This window comes from Stegodyphus dumicola, chromosome 2 (genome assembly GCF_044657685.1).
Source record: "Stegodyphus dumicola isolate Sdum_Otavi_A_Nest chromosome 2, ASM4465768v1".
Lineage (NCBI taxonomy): Eukaryota > Metazoa > Arthropoda > Arachnida > Araneae > Eresidae > Stegodyphus > Stegodyphus dumicola.
Genome location: NC_140769.1, coordinates 36446756 through 36463947, shown reverse-complemented (window position 1 = coordinate 36463947; position 17192 = coordinate 36446756). Strand labels below are relative to the sequence as shown.

The 17192-nt window shown below is 33.0% G+C and overlaps 1 protein-coding gene across 2 annotated transcripts in view; it reads left to right on the top strand.

Annotated features, from left to right (window-relative positions):
• The window catches only part of ncm (pre-mRNA-splicing factor nucampholin), a 134337-nt gene that overhangs the window by 13814 nt on the left and 103331 nt on the right, over positions 1–17192 (top strand). Inside the window, exons 3-5 of one of the 2 annotated variants that reach the window (XM_085810576.1) lie at positions 1092–1198; positions 7263–7314; positions 12458–13275. In XM_085810576.1, the coding sequence (XP_085666702.1) occupies positions 1092–1198; positions 7263–7314; positions 12458–13275 (977 nt within the window). Of the gene's footprint in view, positions 1–1091; positions 1199–7262; positions 7315–12457; positions 13276–17192 lie in introns of those variants that run through there. The other variant, XM_085810577.1, reaches the window with a different exon arrangement.

Here is a 17192-nt window from a genome sequence, read left to right as displayed (position 1 = left end):
AGAAATGTTTAATAAAGTAAACAAATAAAAATTAAGCTTTTTTTTGTAAATTTTGATACCTTTTAGATCATAATTGCTCTTTATTTCATAAATTACGGTTTCATATTTTTAATTTCATAATTTCTGCATGCCATCTTACCAGATTCAAACTGATGATCTATAATCCAGAAAAGCCGATAATCCGGAATCACCGAAGTTCCGACGAGTCTGGATTAAAGACTTTTGACTGTATATAATTTTCATGAAGAAAGTTTCTATTTCTTTCTGTAGTTGGATACCATGCCAGCATTTGTTAACACTTTACCGACCACTAGCATACGCACATCCGACCGGCCGCTCAGCCGCAAATTCTCCCTGTCCTGAATAACTGTCAGGAGAATCTGATAAATCCTCTAAATAAAACTCTTCAGCACTATTTTTTTCATTCATCATAAGCGTTAAATTTTTTTAAATGGTGTGAAAATGTGGAGTTACGAAACAATGCTCAGAACGCAAGTGAGCAATGTACCTCAATACTAATAATAAAATGCAGATGATATAGCAAATAGCAATTGTTTATCACTATGACTACCGATTGATAGACTATTTTTAGGTAGCCCCGAGAAATAAGCGATTAATACGTTATCAGTCGGTAGGCGTTGGCAAAAAAAATTATTAATAGGCTATCAATCGGTGGGCATTGATGAAAGAAAGCCGATTAATGAGTTGTTGGTCAGTAGGTGTTTGCTATAAAAAGCCGATTAATAGGTTGTCGGCCAGTAGGCATTGGCAATAAAAAGCTGATTAATAAGCGATCGGTCGGTAAAGTGTTAAGTGATATCCTGGTAACTGACAAATACCAAATATCTAATCATATTTATGTAGCATTTCATATCAGAAAGTAAGTGAAATTAACAACTTTAACTTTCAGTTACAAGTAAAGGTACATTTCTATAATGCAAGAATTAGAAGGAACTTTTGTAATTGCTAATTATTTATAACTATGATTCATGAATCTGCCAATATAAACATTTTTATTCAACTATCAGTGCTGAATATATATGAAAAGTATATAAACTTTATAAATAGTGCTGAATCAATTTATTTATTAGGTAAAAAAGTCCTCAAAGAAGAGGAAATCTTATGAAAGTGGAAGTGAGTATGACCTGTGTCATGAAGAAAAACATGACAAACATAAACACAGGAGTGATAAATTAAAGTAAGTAATATATTAATGCAATTTTTATTGTTAATTCAAAATTGTATTTGTGTAAATGCATTAGTGTTCAAACCGATGTTGTTGAATTAATCAGTGTTGGATCTCTGATGATATGATCGTGAGTGTTCATTTTTTTAGTTAATGGTTATGGTAAATTGTCAAAATTATCTATTATTTTCTTTGTAAACTAAGCCATTGACTTATCCTTTTTTTAAAAATGGGATAGTTTCACTCATGTATTTTATATATGTTTTAATGAATAATTCAGAATAAATTGTATTACTAATAATATTTCCTAGGAAGAAAATCAAATCTGTATTCCTTATAATAAATGAAATTCAGATTGCAACTATTATTTAACCTTTTTTTATGGTGATATCCTAATATTATTATCTTTAAATTTCAGTATTTCTATAGTGGCAATTTTCAGAATATTTTTGAATTGTAAATTTTTATTGCTAAAAGGTAAAACTATACAGTTGATATATGTGTTATGCAATTGAAATGTGAAATTCATCTGTTGAACATTTTTATGATTTTCGAAATTAAACAAATGGAATGACCTATTTTTGTTGCATTTAAAACATTTGTTAATGTAATTGCTTTTAAATTATGTACCATTTTTATTTCCTTGTACAAAGTAAAGGACATATTATAATCACAAAAACTTTCAGGTACTATATTTTAATGAAAATATCTATTTTGACCACTATTGAAGGCAATTTAATGATGTTTTTGGACGACATCTGTATGTAAGGACCGAATAAAGGACTCTTTTTCTCAAAACAAATTATAAAACTAATTTAAAATGGCTTCAGAAGAGATTTTTTCATGGTGTTTGTACGTACGTATGTGTCTGACATAACTTGAAAACGAGTAGCCTCAGAACATTTCAATTTTGTATATAGGACTGCTATAGCATGTACTTGTACATCTCCCTTTTTGGTGGCAATTGCCACACCAAAAATATATAAATTATATATATATATATATGTATACTCACTCTGCTACTCAGCTCACTCAGCTCAGTTTTTTTTGTTCTTTTATGTTGGTAAATTATGCATTTTTTTTTTTGCTTTAAAAAAGCTTGAGTTATGTTGTTCTTATCTTCTGGTTACGGATTTTGTGCCTTTAATTAACTTCCATGCAATAGTTGTAGAATTATCTGCAATTTAAAAGTTGTTTAAGTGTAGCTAAGCCTAATTGTTTTTATATATTTATTTACATTTGAAACTTAGCAGAATAGTATATTTGTTGCCAGTCTACAGAAACTAAGCTTCACATCAATGAAAATATCATCTTTTATTATTGTGAATGAAATCATGCTTAATCCATTCTGGAATTATCATTTAAGTTATTTAGTTATCCCATATATTGACACAGCATAGCATCCACAGCAAATTAAGTCAGTTTCTACGCCTTCAGTGCCTTTTTGCCGAGTGAAACCAAAAGTAAACTTTCAGTTTTGTGGACCGAAAATTCTGAGAAATATATCTCTAATGAATTTCAAGGAAATAAGTTTAAACAAAATGTAGGAAAAATGCGTATAATTTAATATTCCTTACAAGGAAGTCATGGGGTGTTACACATCAGACTTTTTAATTAATAATACTATTAATAAATTCTCATTAATTGTATTTAAAGGATTTTTTTTAAATGTGTGCCACTCTAAATTTTAGTAATTTAAAAAATATCTGTTGTTAAAAAAATTATCATATTGAAAATTTTGGCTATGCTTTTTGTATTTAACAATCTTAAATTGCAACACTTTGAAATAATGTTTATTATTGAATTAAGATTGTGATTTACTGAAGAAATAATGTGCTAGTAAAAAATTGTTACTTACATATTATTTCATCGACTGTGAAACTGTCACCAATCATGATTTAGCGCCGGTTGGAGATAATCATGACTTTGCAACACAATTATAACATCTCTGCTTTTGTCTGGTATAATCCCTATTTATTCTCAATTATCCACCTTTTGTCATCAAAGATATAAATTAATTGTTATCGCTATAGTTTTTCCTGCATTTTGATGAAAATGAGTTCAAGGGCAGTAGAATCACATTTGTGACTATACTCAACTTTAAATAAAACAGACAAATACAGTCAAAAGTCTTTAATCCGGACTCTTCGGGACTTTGCCGATTCCGGATTATAGATCGTCAGTTTAAATCTGGTAAAGTGGCATGCAGAAATTATAAAATTAAAAATATGAAACCATAATTTATGAAATAAAGAGCAATTATGATCTAAAGGGTAACAAAATTTACAAAAAAAAAAAAAAAAAAAAAAAAAAAAAAGGAGCTTAATATTTATTTGTTTACTTTATTCAACATTTCTTTCAACGTGTGCATGGGTAAAGCATACATTACGCATAGTGGAAATTAGAAAATTGGAACCAGAAAACTATTTGATGTGTATTCGTGATATTTACAATGACGAGGAATTTGATTTAAATCATATCAAAGATGGAGTACATCGAGATGAAATACTACATTTAGTAAGGAATTGTAAGCCAAATAAAATAAAAACATCTGCCCTGAAGATAAGGATAGTGCTGACAGATCAACTTCCAGTTCGTTGTGAGCCGCGTCAACCCCCCCTCCCCTGCATAGCAGCGTGAAATTGATAAACATATTTCAGAATGGTTAGAGAATCAAAGGATATGTGTTTATCCATTTTTTGCAGCAATTCCACTTTTTGTTTGATGGACATTGAAACATGCTTTCACTTTGTAGATCCTTTGGTAGCTCCAGAATCGGAAATTCTTTTTGACATAATCGAAAGTTCAAGCTTACTTTTATAAAATTGCTCTAACAATCTGCAAAAAATAACAAGCCGGATCCAATTAGAAGATTAAGGAACAACGCAATCTGCAACATTAACTCAAATAGATAATTAGATAATTTTAGCTTAGCTTATACCGTGTGTTATACATTAAACGTGCATACGTAAACGTATTATGCGCATGCGTTAACGCATTATGCGTTGACGCAAGCGCAGAAAGTTTGTAGCTTTGAGGTCCGGATTATAGATCATTCCGCATTATGGACTGGACGTCTGGATTAAAGACTTTTGACTTTAGTCACTTTATTTACAGTTGGTTGAAAGGATTAACATGTGTTAAAAGGGGCAAATGAGCAATTGCATATGGCTGATGAAACAGTATTAGATTGGAAAAATCACCTGTTGGAAGTTTGTGTTCTGCCTTTCTAAACAGAGTTTCCGGTAACAGTGAATAACCTACAAAATAGTAAAAATTAATGAAAGCCATTTTGCAAAGCATGAGAATAAAGTGTTTTAAATACTGCTTTGCCAGCCGAAAGAGACTGGTCGCGTGATTTACTGATCGCTCTGATTTGTTTCTCGGAGTGAAAATGGGGAAGATGGGTAGCTGCAGATGAGTTCCGTTGTGCAATACAAAGAGTCTCTTGCTTAAATGCCGACAAAAATAAATCAAAACAAACAACGTATAAAGGGGAGATGCATAAAATGGAAAATTACTGAACAAAAATCAGTTTAAAATTATCACGAGAATAACATACACACACACAGAATAAAAAACACATCTATAATAAACTTTTAGAATTTATTTTAACGATTGTAAGCTAAAATAATTGCTGTAAACATGTCTGAAAAATTAATTACACTAATTATTTGCATTAAAAATTAATTATTTGCATTGAAGTCTTTAAAATAGTACAAAATTTAAGAATTTCTTACTTTGGGTTTCATTAAGCAATTATGCAAAAACAATAATAAAAATATTTCAGTTGGAAATTTAACCTTCGTTCTCTGTCGAATTGTCTAAAAAACATTTTGAATCGTCATCATCGTCCAAGGAAATAACTAAAGAGTCGCACATTTCTTCAAGTCCATCTTTTTCCCAGTAAGCGTTTTCCAAACTTTCTACGTGTGCACAATAGTTCTTCCATTTTTCAATTGTAACATTTTCTATAGTGTGTTCAGTAAGCTTTAAGAGTTTTTCCATGTTTATATCTGCTGTTATGTTTGTGCACGAATAAAATGTTTGATATCTGCCCAAACATACTCTATAGCATTTATGCCACAGTGATATGGTGGCAGTCTCAATGCTGTGAATCCATGTTCTTCTAACATGACATCAAATTTATATGTTTTTTCGGTGGCAAATGTTCTTTAACAATGTTCAACAGTTCGATCTTTCACATATTTGGTGAGTACACAATATTGTTTGAAGTAAGCCAATCCATTATACTCTGCTTATTATGAGATGAATTTGGGGGCTTGTTCAGTTGCACTGAATGGTAGGGAGCATTGTCTATTACAACAACGGAATCCTTTGGTAAATTCGGAATCAATTTTTCTGTTGCCCATTTCTCAAATATATTCGAATTCATTTGCCCGTGGTAATCTCCTGTGCTACAATTAGCTTTATAAATTAAGTTTGTGTTTGGAATAAATCCAATTTCCCCACCTGGGCATAAAACGATGATTCGCCTTGATGCTGCTCCCGTCTCCACAGCTCCGAATACTTCCTCCAACTGCCAACATTTTCCAACCGTAAAATTACTATCGATCCAAGTTTCATCTATGAAAATAAGAAACCTTTTCTCTTTTCTGAATCTGTGAATATTTCTCAAATATCTCGTTCGCGAAAGTGCTATATCATTTCGTTCCATGATGACTTTTCTTTTATTTTTACAATTTTTCCAACGGAATCAGATTTCATGAAGTATCTTTTGTAGGGTTTCTTTCTCTCTTGGAAAATTTATTTTTTCCTTTAACTTTATCAATAATTTTGGAACCGTTGGTACCTTTTTCTCCATCACATAAAACTCCTGGACAGTTCTCCTTATTACATCGAGATCAAAAGCCACATTTTCTATCGTTTTCTTTACAGTACGCTTCTTAGGCGAAGGAAAACTGGGGGGATCATTTCAGTTGCCTTCTTTACGAATTCTTCTGATGGTGCTCTCTGATACATCGGCGATAGCAGAAGCTCATTTAGTAGCATGCGATAATAAGATACATACAGAACCCTTATCTTCTTCATTATCACAAAGTGTAACAACATTGTGCAAAATTCCTTTGATCGAGCTTCAAAAGTTCTTGCCTTTTGAATTCGATGATGCTTTGGAATCCATGAGCAAAAATACCAAACAAAAAACACAAAAGTATTAGACAATAATTAATTGTGACTGATACAACGATCTTGAGATGGAAAGAACTAAATTTAAACAAGTGCAAAAGGGAGAAGCTAAGAACACTCTGAGATCACTGAAGGAAATTCCAAGCAAGTGTATTTTTCCGTCCCTCTAGACCTTCCTTTCTCCCTCCTGGCTTGTTCCATTTTCTTCACAGCGTGCCAAACCCAGTCTCTCTCGCTTGGACAAGCAGTAATTCCACTGTAGTGGCTGTTTGGTTGATTGTGTAGAGAGACTGATGGTTTATTGTTAAGAGCTGTGGATAAAAGTGTGACCGATTGGCACAATAGTTGGCAACTTTTATGGTTTGATGCTATTGTGAAAACTAGTTGCCTGCTTAATACATTAATTTTATTTTACAGTTCATAAATTTTATTTAACAATACATAAATACCAATAAATTTGATTTTAATTTGAATTAATATATTAATTAATTTTCGATTATTGTTTAATTATATTATTCATAATCACTCCTAACATTTCAACTTTCCTTGGAAATCTCAATCTTCAGTGGAGAAAACAACTACGATTATAGTTATAATAGTAATGCGATTTGGGAAAGTGGTTTTTGTCATATGTAATTGGCAAATTTTGTGTTTTCAAGTGGTACTGTAATTAATTTACCTCTCAGCACAGTCAACGTGCATTACGCAGATAGACTGGAATTTTCTTAAAACACACCTGGAAAACCTGGAAAAGTCAGAGAATTTCATTCTCATGTTTGAGTGGCAACCCTAAATTAGCTACTTATTGTGATAAATGAATTCTTGCTTTCCTGATCAGTATTTATTTCTTATGCTGATTTACCAACCAATAACTGATCAGTTTCTCCCACTTAATATTTAGATTTTTTTTTTTTTTTTTAAATTTCAGTAAAAAGCACAACAATTATGAAGATACTGGAGAGGATTATGAAATACGAAAGGTATGGTGGAATTCTTTATATCATAAAATTGAGTACTTTTCTATTAAAATGGTGCTATATAACGCTCTAAACATGAATATGGGTGGGGAATCTAACAGATGGTAGCAATCTTGATGATGCATAAATCTTCAGGAAAAGAATAACTATTTCATATTTAATGTTTAATATAAGCAATACAAAAGCTGCGCACTATAAACATGATATCTATTGTTATGAATTTTATACATAGACAGATGATTTCACTGCAACTATACGTAAAATTGTTGTATTTTTCTGTGTGATGTATCATGGAAAAAATCTAGAGAGAGAAGCTATGCCAAAAAAGTAAGAATACAGGGGCAATAAGATTGTGTAATTGGGTATCACAGTAATTTGGCGTGATATCGCTAAGCTGGCAACAGTGTTGCTGACTAATTTTTGTTGCCAGATTTGGTGAGAGATCACAAAAAGTCACCAAACGTGGTGACCATTTGACAACATTTTGGTCCAGTCCCTGTAGTAGGTATTGTAATTGAATAAATGTACTTGATCACTATATTAGCTGTAATCATAATTCGACCTTCATATTGCCTCCCAATAAGTTTGAGTAGCGGAAAGTACTAGAAATATCTCAGTAGCCGGGTAAAAACTATCTAATGTCGCTAAGAGCACCTACTCTCTGATGGAATGGGAGTGGCCAGAAATGAACTGTAAAGTGTTCGAACTGTGGTGCTGAAGGCCACATACGGCGGAACTGCAGAACACCCCAGGGCACAGAAGTTAAGACTTTGCCTATTGAGAAAGAGGGAAACTAATTAATGGCCATCTCGCAGGACAGAAATTGCTAGATAATGAAAAGTCCCATTTCGAAGTGCTTCATATTTCTGCAATGAGTGGTGGCAGTAATGGACTCATCATCATGGAACATATCAATGGAATTCCTTGCAATATGACCATTGATACAGGAGCCAATGTTTCTATCATCTGAAAAGTTCTGGCTTAAGAACTGTAAGATGAACTCATTTGGACAGCGCCCTGTGTTACCCCCCAGACTGTGTCTGGGCAGAAAATCGACATGGACAGAAAATTAAACATTAACATCATATTTGGAAGTGCTGCCTACCATCGCATGGCATATGTGGCAGATATTACAGATCCTTGCAAACTCAGATTGGACTCTAAGGAAATACAATTTTTCCTTGGACTATAAAAAAGTCACAAGGTGCATTCTGCCTCTGAGGACATAACCATATTCGGAATTAATGAGGAAGGAGTTAAATCTGTCCATCAAGTCATAGCTCAAGATGATATCACAGTACCAGCAAGAACAGAATTTTTATTTCCGGGATCCATAGCTGAAAACGGAAATTTTTGGTAGAATGTATTGGAATATCGCAAGAACTGTAACAACCCGCAAAGAGTACTAGTAGCCTTAGTACTCATTGACTTATCGATGATAGATATCCTGGTGAGAGTTGCCAGTGTCAGTGATAAAGCAAAAATCGTTAGAAAATGTAAAGTAGTTGTACCATGTACTCCAGGGACCAATGTTAAACATGACAGTAATCCTCCAGAATCCATGTCTTCAGAGAGCATTACATGGGAGATATTGCAGAATATACAACTAAGCGATAAAGAGGGGAATGCTGCCAAACATGTCATTCAAGAATTTCAAGATATTTTCTCATACTCATTTTCTGACATATGTCAAACCAGTTTGACACAGCATAAAATTGATACATAGGACCATCCATCCATCAATAAAGCAGCATCCTAGATGTCTGTCAATTGCTAAACAGGAGGAGGTAGGAAAACTTTTAATGAATATGCAAGAAAGCAACGTTATCGAACCATCAGCTAGTCCTTGGGCTTCTCCCATTGTCCTGGTAAGAAAGAAAGATGATTCAACTAGATTTTGCAATGACTATCACTGGTTGAACAAGGTAGTATGGAAATACAACTAGTGTAGCTAGTGCAAAGGATATGTATTTATGTATTTCTTATACTTTATGCTTGTGCAAAGGATATGTATTTATGTATTTAACCAAATGTGTATTTTTTTTTTTTTTTTTTGGTAATTTATCAGCTGAAGAATATGTATTTTTTAAGTTTAACCGGGGTTGCCATGCTACCTGGGAAACCTGAAAAAAAAGGAAGAAGTCAGGGAATTCAGAAATTGACTAAAAAAGTCTGTAGGTGTCTTTCCACACTTGATTTGAAGAGTGGATATTGGCTGGTAGAGATACATCATGATAACTGAGAAAAGATGGCTTTTACTACTGGGCAAGAACTTTGACTGTTCAAGGTGATGCCATTTGGATTATGTAATATGCCGGCAACATCTGAATACCTGATGGAGATCATGTTGAAAGGTTTTTCCTACAAAGCCTGTCTGATATACCTGGGTGACACCATTATCACCATCGTCATCTGAAAGCATTTTGAAGAACATCTAGAAACTCATAGAAAGATGCTTTAGAAGCTGAAAGATGCCATTCTACAGTAGAGTCTCGCTAAATGTGAACTATACAGACAGGAAATGACTTACCTCAGGCGTGTCATCTCAGTCGAAGGTATGAATCTAAAAACAGCATCAGCTGTTAAAGACTGGAGACTTCAAAATGTCCATTAGCTGAGAAGTTTCCTAGGGCTTTATACCTACTGTATAAGATTTCTGAAGGACTTTTCTTCCCTCACAAAATCCCTTCGTAAGCTGACAGAGAGCAAGCAAATATTCCTCTTGGCAAAAGAATGTGAGGATACATTTAACAACCTGAAGGGAGCTTTAACATCTGCTGCAATTCTGACATATCCTTAGCTTGACAAATCATTTATTCTTGATGCAGATGGGCAATATGAATGTCAGTACTGTTTTGTCCCAGGAAATAAATGGTCAACAATGTGGCATGGCATACCAGAGTAAGTTGTCTATCTATACTGGAGAGGAATTACAGGGTTACCAGGAAAGAGTTACTTGCCATAGTTAAAGCCCTAAAACATTTTCATCATTATTTCTATGGCAGAAAATTCCTGCTGCATATAGACCATGCATCTTTGACCTGCCATTTTTCTTCAAGCTTTTCTTTTCAGGTTGAGTTTGTCAGGTATCATCCACCTCAGCTAAATAGCATTTTGCACCAAACCTAATGCTTCCTAGTTCCATTTGTTGAAATCATCCACTTTGTTTATAAAGTATAATACCCCCTTAATAGAGCTCAGGTGTAACTCTTTAGTGTTGACAATACCTTAAGTAGTCAGCATTATCAGAAGTTCAGTTCCTCCGATAATGTTTTTCAGGTATGTCCCTCAATTAGTACAGCCATCTTGAGCACCTAAGAGCCTTCCTGAAGGTATAACCTTCAGGTCTGTCTCTTTTGGCTGTCTTTGGGGCTTTATTTTACTCAATGCTTTTTTTCACATTTCCCCTTGGGTTTTTCAACCCAAGTACCTTTGGCAGTTTTCAGTTCTTGGGCACTTTTTTTTTTAATACTCCTGACATTCTCTTTTTGATTTTATCTAAAGAGGCAGTCATGCTTTTAATAGCTTCCTGTCTTCTCCAGATGTTGATTGAGTAGAGCTCGTTTCTACCTCAGTCGATGAAGGCTTCATTTCTGCTACTTCGATTGATTTCCTCTAGGTCTCCTTCTTTTGAGAAGAAAGGTGTACCTCAGAGGTTTTGTCTTGAAAAGCTGAATTTCTAGTTATATTGTTATTTTCAGCCATATATAAACTAGAAAAGGAAATGCAGGATAAAAAGGTCCACCCAATATTTCCTATTGCTGGGTAAGGCTAAATACTGTAGAAGTTCTCAGGCATTCTAGAGGCTCCATTAAGACACTATAACCGCAGTGTCATTCATCCTAGTCATGGGTCGCACAACACCAAGGTTATAGGAGGGGATTCGTGGCTCCTTATTTGTTATTCAAAGCTATCCGGTCAGATAATATAGGACATCTGGCTCTCCACCACCTGATGACGAGCCTGGTAGCCACTGAAGCCCTTTTAAATTTTAAGAATCCTGAAGTCCAAATAGACAGGTGAATACAGACTCCAAGGGTATGGTACTACTATCCATCACCGAAAGGGATCATCACACAGAAACGCCAATTCTATACTGTGATATTGTGAAGAGTTGTACGACTATCTTTGTGGAAAATTCCAGATCTTCTGAAGTGTTTCATTTGATAATATAAATTTTATCAACCTATCATCAGACCTGTGTGCATTCAATCTGTTGCAAACCCATATGCATATAACGTTATTATTATTATTGCATAGTTGTTCATGACGCGATATGAATAGGCTACCGTATTCGGTGAATTTCAGCCTTTTAACAGAAAAGTACCTACAACTGTAAGAGTAGCAAACATTTTGTGAAAAATTCATTCATAGAATTTCAGATTTTAAAAATTAGCTATATGTTCTCAGTATAAATTTTATGAAAATTTCTATGCTTTATTTTAAATATTTCACATTGTATTATTCAGTCTTTTAATTTGTCGAGTTTCTATCACTTCACCTATTGTTAAAGCATTCTTCATGTGGCTTTTATTTTCTTAAGCATGTTGTGTAGCATCAGTTTTTCATTTTTTTTTTCAATGTTATAAATATTTATACAAACAAGATATGTTATTCTTAAATAAATACTATTCAAAATATACAGTATATAATTCAAATTATAAAATTTTGCTTAATTTATAGCACAGTTTTGTCTGAGCAAAAGTACTCAGTTATTGTAAACTTTTTCATGTATTAAATCTTACAGCATGTATTTAAAGAAAAGCATTACTAAATTTAAGCACAAATTTTCTTTTTACTATCAAAAGAAATATAACTGTTCTGGAAGAAAACTGATGTGTTGTAGAATTGAGAATGTATTTTAATAGCACTCTTTTTTTAAAAATTATTTCTCTTTAAAATTAATCAAAATATGCTAATAGTTATTTTTTATTTGTTTTTAATTTTACAATTTCAATTTCACATAACAGATATTTATATCTTTATTTTCTGTTTCCTAAAATATCAGATAAGTTTGCACAAGTCATTATTCTTTTGGAACAGTAGTGTAGTTGGTTAAGATATAAATTTTTAGGCATTTAATTAAATTTACATTCATAAGTCTGAACAGTAAAAAGCAAGTTTTGATTTTTTTTCTTTTCTTTAGGAGAAAAAATCTTTAAAGCATAATAAAAAAAGAGAAATGAGTGAGGAACGCTATAAAAGAAATCAAAGAAAGGAGTATAAAGACTATTATGATACACCAGATGAAAAGTCTAATAAAAAGAAAGAGAAAGAGATTAATGATAAACATTATGAAAGAAATGAGTACAAAGACTATTCTGAGAAAACGAATCCTAGGAATAAATTAGGTAGAGAATCTCAGAAGCATTCTGAGTTTACTAGTTCTGGTGACAGAAGAGAAAAAAATAAAGATAATGATAGGTGGGAGGATCGAAGTTCAAAAAAAGTAAATAGAAGGGATAGAAATCATGAGAAAAGTAAAAGAAATAGTGATTATTCTGATTCAGAGAGTGAACCTGTACGTTCAGGAAATCTTCGTTTAGAAAAAAGACCTGAGGATAGAGATAGGTGGAATTCTGAAGATTCAAGGAAAATATCAAAATACAGTGAAAGGACTGCCAAAGACAAAAGGGATAGAAATTATTCTGATTCAGATGAAAGAAACGAACAAAGCCTTCCAGTGTCTAAATCTAGAAACTCTCATGACTCTGCCTTTCGAAAAAGAATTGGAGATTCTGATAGATGGAATTCTGAAAAGGCAAATGATATGAATAATGAAAGAGAACCTCCAGAATCTGATTCTCTTCCTTCAGACAAAAGAAAAACTGATTCGAAAGAGGAAAATGAAGAACCTCTCTCGAAACGACAAAAAATTGTGAATGTGAACATGCGAACTGGAGGTGCATATATTCCGCCCGCAAAATTGCGAATGATGCAAGAAAATATGAAAGACAAAGGAAGGTAAGTAGTTTTTGTAAAATTGTATTTATTATTTATTTATTTTTTAAATCTGTTTCCTAATTTGCTATGCTATATAATTTGCATAGTTTCTCTTAGAGTTTTTTTTTCTAAGAGAGGGAAATAGCATGTATACAATACAATTACAAAATTGTATTGTATATAAAATATGTAAAACAGAAATATGTAGAACAGATACAAAATCTGTGCTATGTACTTTGAGAATTAATTTATAAAATCACCTATTATAGAATTCTAGCATTATTAATTTTATGCTAGTATGTCATGCTCATGTACTCACTGCAGTATCCGTGGTTTACAGTAGGAGGGAAAGAAAAATCTACCATTTAGTTTTCAGAATATAGTCTAACTGAGAACTGGATGTAATGGAATAAACTGCAGCACTTGAAACTATACCAGCATTTTCTTCCCAAGGCAGTCATGAAAATGTACATGCAAATTTTAATTATGTAACCAAATAATTAGGTGAAAGTAGTCCATGCTGAACCTTGTGTATGTTCTCATGTTGCAGGTTACCCTTAGGCATGCTTTTCTTTGCTAATATTCGTGTTTAGTGATGTAAATATAAGGGAAAGGAATAGCAACTACTTATATTACATGGTTAAATAATTGATACTTATGTATTAACACAAGCACCTCGATACAATTTGCTGCTATTTTACACGTGAAAAGTTATTTAATGGGGTACACGTTGGTGGTTTCATGACTTTTTCAAAAGGATTTCCAAACTATCAATATGTATCATAAGATGGCAAATATTATCAACATATGAAAAGAAAATATACTTTAGCAAATTAAAGTAGAAATTTTAATTATTTAATAAAGATTACATGATACATTCAAAAAATAAAACACGTTTGTCTCCAAATCTTTCTATATTTTTTTCCATTATTTTTTTCTTCAAGTACACAGCAGTCTGTTTTCACTTTCAAAAAAAAAAAAAAAAAAAAAAAAAAAAAATCCGAGAATTGCTGAGACTAAGCATTGCACAAACTTCTGCAACACTGGCTGTCTACTAAATGAATCTCTTGTTGTTCTGTTTAGAGATTTTATGACAAAATTTTGTATTCCTGCAGAAATTTTAATGCAGTTTCTTCTATTGCTAGCATATTCTAGAAGTGCATATTTTCAAGGGAAAAAATATCGTGGTTCTTTTATAAAAATTGTTGGAAATTTGAATACAACAAATAGAACACGAATGAAAATAATGACATTACTTGATTAAAAGATTCTTATGAGCACAGTTGCCTGAAGAATAGTTATGTGCATGGTATTCCAGAGTTACTCACGTTCTGAAAATTTGGTAACTTCTGTGAAGGTGGTTGCAATAGCCCATAAGTACAAGCTTTATCCAATCTTTTGTTGTTTCAGTGTTCACATTTGTTGGGAACAGAATTATTTTTATTTCTGTCATTTCATTAAACAGTAAAGTTTAGTATGCAAAATGTGTTATATCTAGATAAAAAACAAAAATTAACAAACAAAATTAACAAAAGTAACAAAAATTCCGCCAAAACACGTTCTTAATAAAGTTAGGAAAAAAATGAAACCAGTACCTTTAGTGCAAATAGTAATGCAATCTGATTTTCTGTGCACCATGCAAATCTCTGATTTTCTGCCAACGTTTTGGTAGTTTTTCAAAGCCTTCAGCTTAGGCACTTGGTGGCCGCAAGTCCAAAAACAGATTAACCTCATTTCAGACGTCCTGTATAGAATGGAAGATAGCACCTCCAAGATATACTGCAGGTGTGAAAAAAGAAGTCCGAAGGAACGATGTCGAAGCTATATGGTTGGTGTGGCAAAAGATAGCATCTGCAAGATATACTGCAGGTTGGAAAAGGAACAATGTCGGGGCTATGTGGTGGGAGTGGCAAAAGATCCCACTCGAATTTTTACGGAGTCCAGCCAGTAAATGCAGACCCATGTGGTCTTGCATTGTCTTGATGGAACATTACCTTTTTTCGCCGGAACTCACTTCGATATTTTTTCACTCACGTCGATATTTTTTCTTGATAACAGCATCAACATGGACTAGCATCTCGCTATGCACCTCTCTGTCAAGGGTTTTACCTTTTTCCAGGTACTCTTTATGAATAATACTGCAGCAATCCCACCAGATACAAAGCATGCAACGCTGCCAATTGGGCTCTTCAGGCACCAGGCGCAGACTAACCTCCTTTTCGACCTGTGTTGTTGAAGTAAATCCACTTTTTTATCATAAATGATGATCCAGTTCTGAATTTTGTCCTTGTCGCTATGCACCTCTCTGTCAAGGGTTTTACCTTTTTCCAGGTACTCTTTATGAATAATACTGCAGCAACCCCACCAGATACAAAGCATGCAACGCTGCCAATTGGGCTCTTCAGGCACCAGGCGCAGACTAATCTCCTTTTCGACCTGTGTTGTTGAAGTAAATCCACTTTTTTATCATAAATGATGATCCAGTTCTGAATTTTGTCCTTGCATTCTTAATCGAGCAGATCAGTGCAGGTCCAAACACACCTGTCCTTATCTGCAGTCAGCTCATGTGGCATCCAGTAATTGGTCCTTGTACATAAAGTTAATGCAATATATAGCATGACTAATAGACATGGCACTAGCATCTAACCCCTTAGCAAGCTCTCGAGTGGTTGCATACTAATCTTCTTCCGTAAGTTCTTGCAGGCAGGCCTCGTCAATATCAGTAGACTGGTCAATGCACTCTGCATCTTGGATGTCGTAGTCTTTGTTTTTGAACTTTTGGTACCAAACCTTCACAATGTCATATGATACAACATTAATAAAGTTGTACACATGATTTGTTGATGTTTTGTAGCTGACTTTTTTCAACAGAACTGGAAGTAAATTATAGTTCTAATCTGATAGTGTGATAGTTCCCTTTCAGATGCCTTGTACTTAATGATGATATTTTTGTACAAATTTCACAGCACAGTGTTCTAAAGAAAGTCTCTTTCATTCAAATGCCAAAAATCATTTGACAAAATATGATTAAACATGCCAATGCGAACTGTTTGCACAGACAATATTTGCGTTGGCTGGAAACTTTCATTAAAACCTGAGATCTCTGCATTCCTTTGTCATCTTTTAAGGCTAAAATGTTAGAATCTGGAGGCTTTATGCTATAGTTAGAAGGATGACACTTGAAGACAGATGTGGCCATAAATTCAACATGTAATTTTATTCCTTGATAACTAATTCTTATTCTAACATTTTCATCTTTTGCACGCCATCAATACCGATGTGCTATGAATGATTATATTTTTTACAGCTTATTATATAAGCTATAAAAATGGCCTAAACAGCAGAAAAATGAATAGCACGTCTTAGAAAGTGCAGAGACAAATGGTAAGTGCACATTCAGGAAAATAATTAAAAGTTTCTTTTATATGATTGGTGAAAATATATCTGCAATACTTTGCTTAACATCAATTGGCATGAAGTGGATTAAAATGAAAAGACACAGTCTCCAAAAATTAATATGAACAATTTGTACTTTTAGAATAAAAAGGAGAGATATGTGAAGTAAATTAAAGGACTACATGGCTATTGCTAATTTAGGCTATCATTTTGAATCTTATATATATTTAATATTTTAAGGTGTTAAATTAAAAAAAAAAAAAAAAAAAATTGGTATTAAATACTACAGCTGATTCCATTCGTTGAAGTAAGCACTCATTCAACTGAAGCGGCTGATTCTTCACCTAAACTCAATTCTATGGTGAATACTTTTGGATTTCTTTTAAGTTTAATAATCCAAGTAATTCGATGTTTTTTCCCTTTAGAAATTATTCATTTGTGTTTTACAATATTTAATGTTACATTAGAGATTTTCTAATTATGTTCAATAATAATCGGTTATTAATTAGTATTAATCAGTTAAATTCATAATTTTAAGTTCC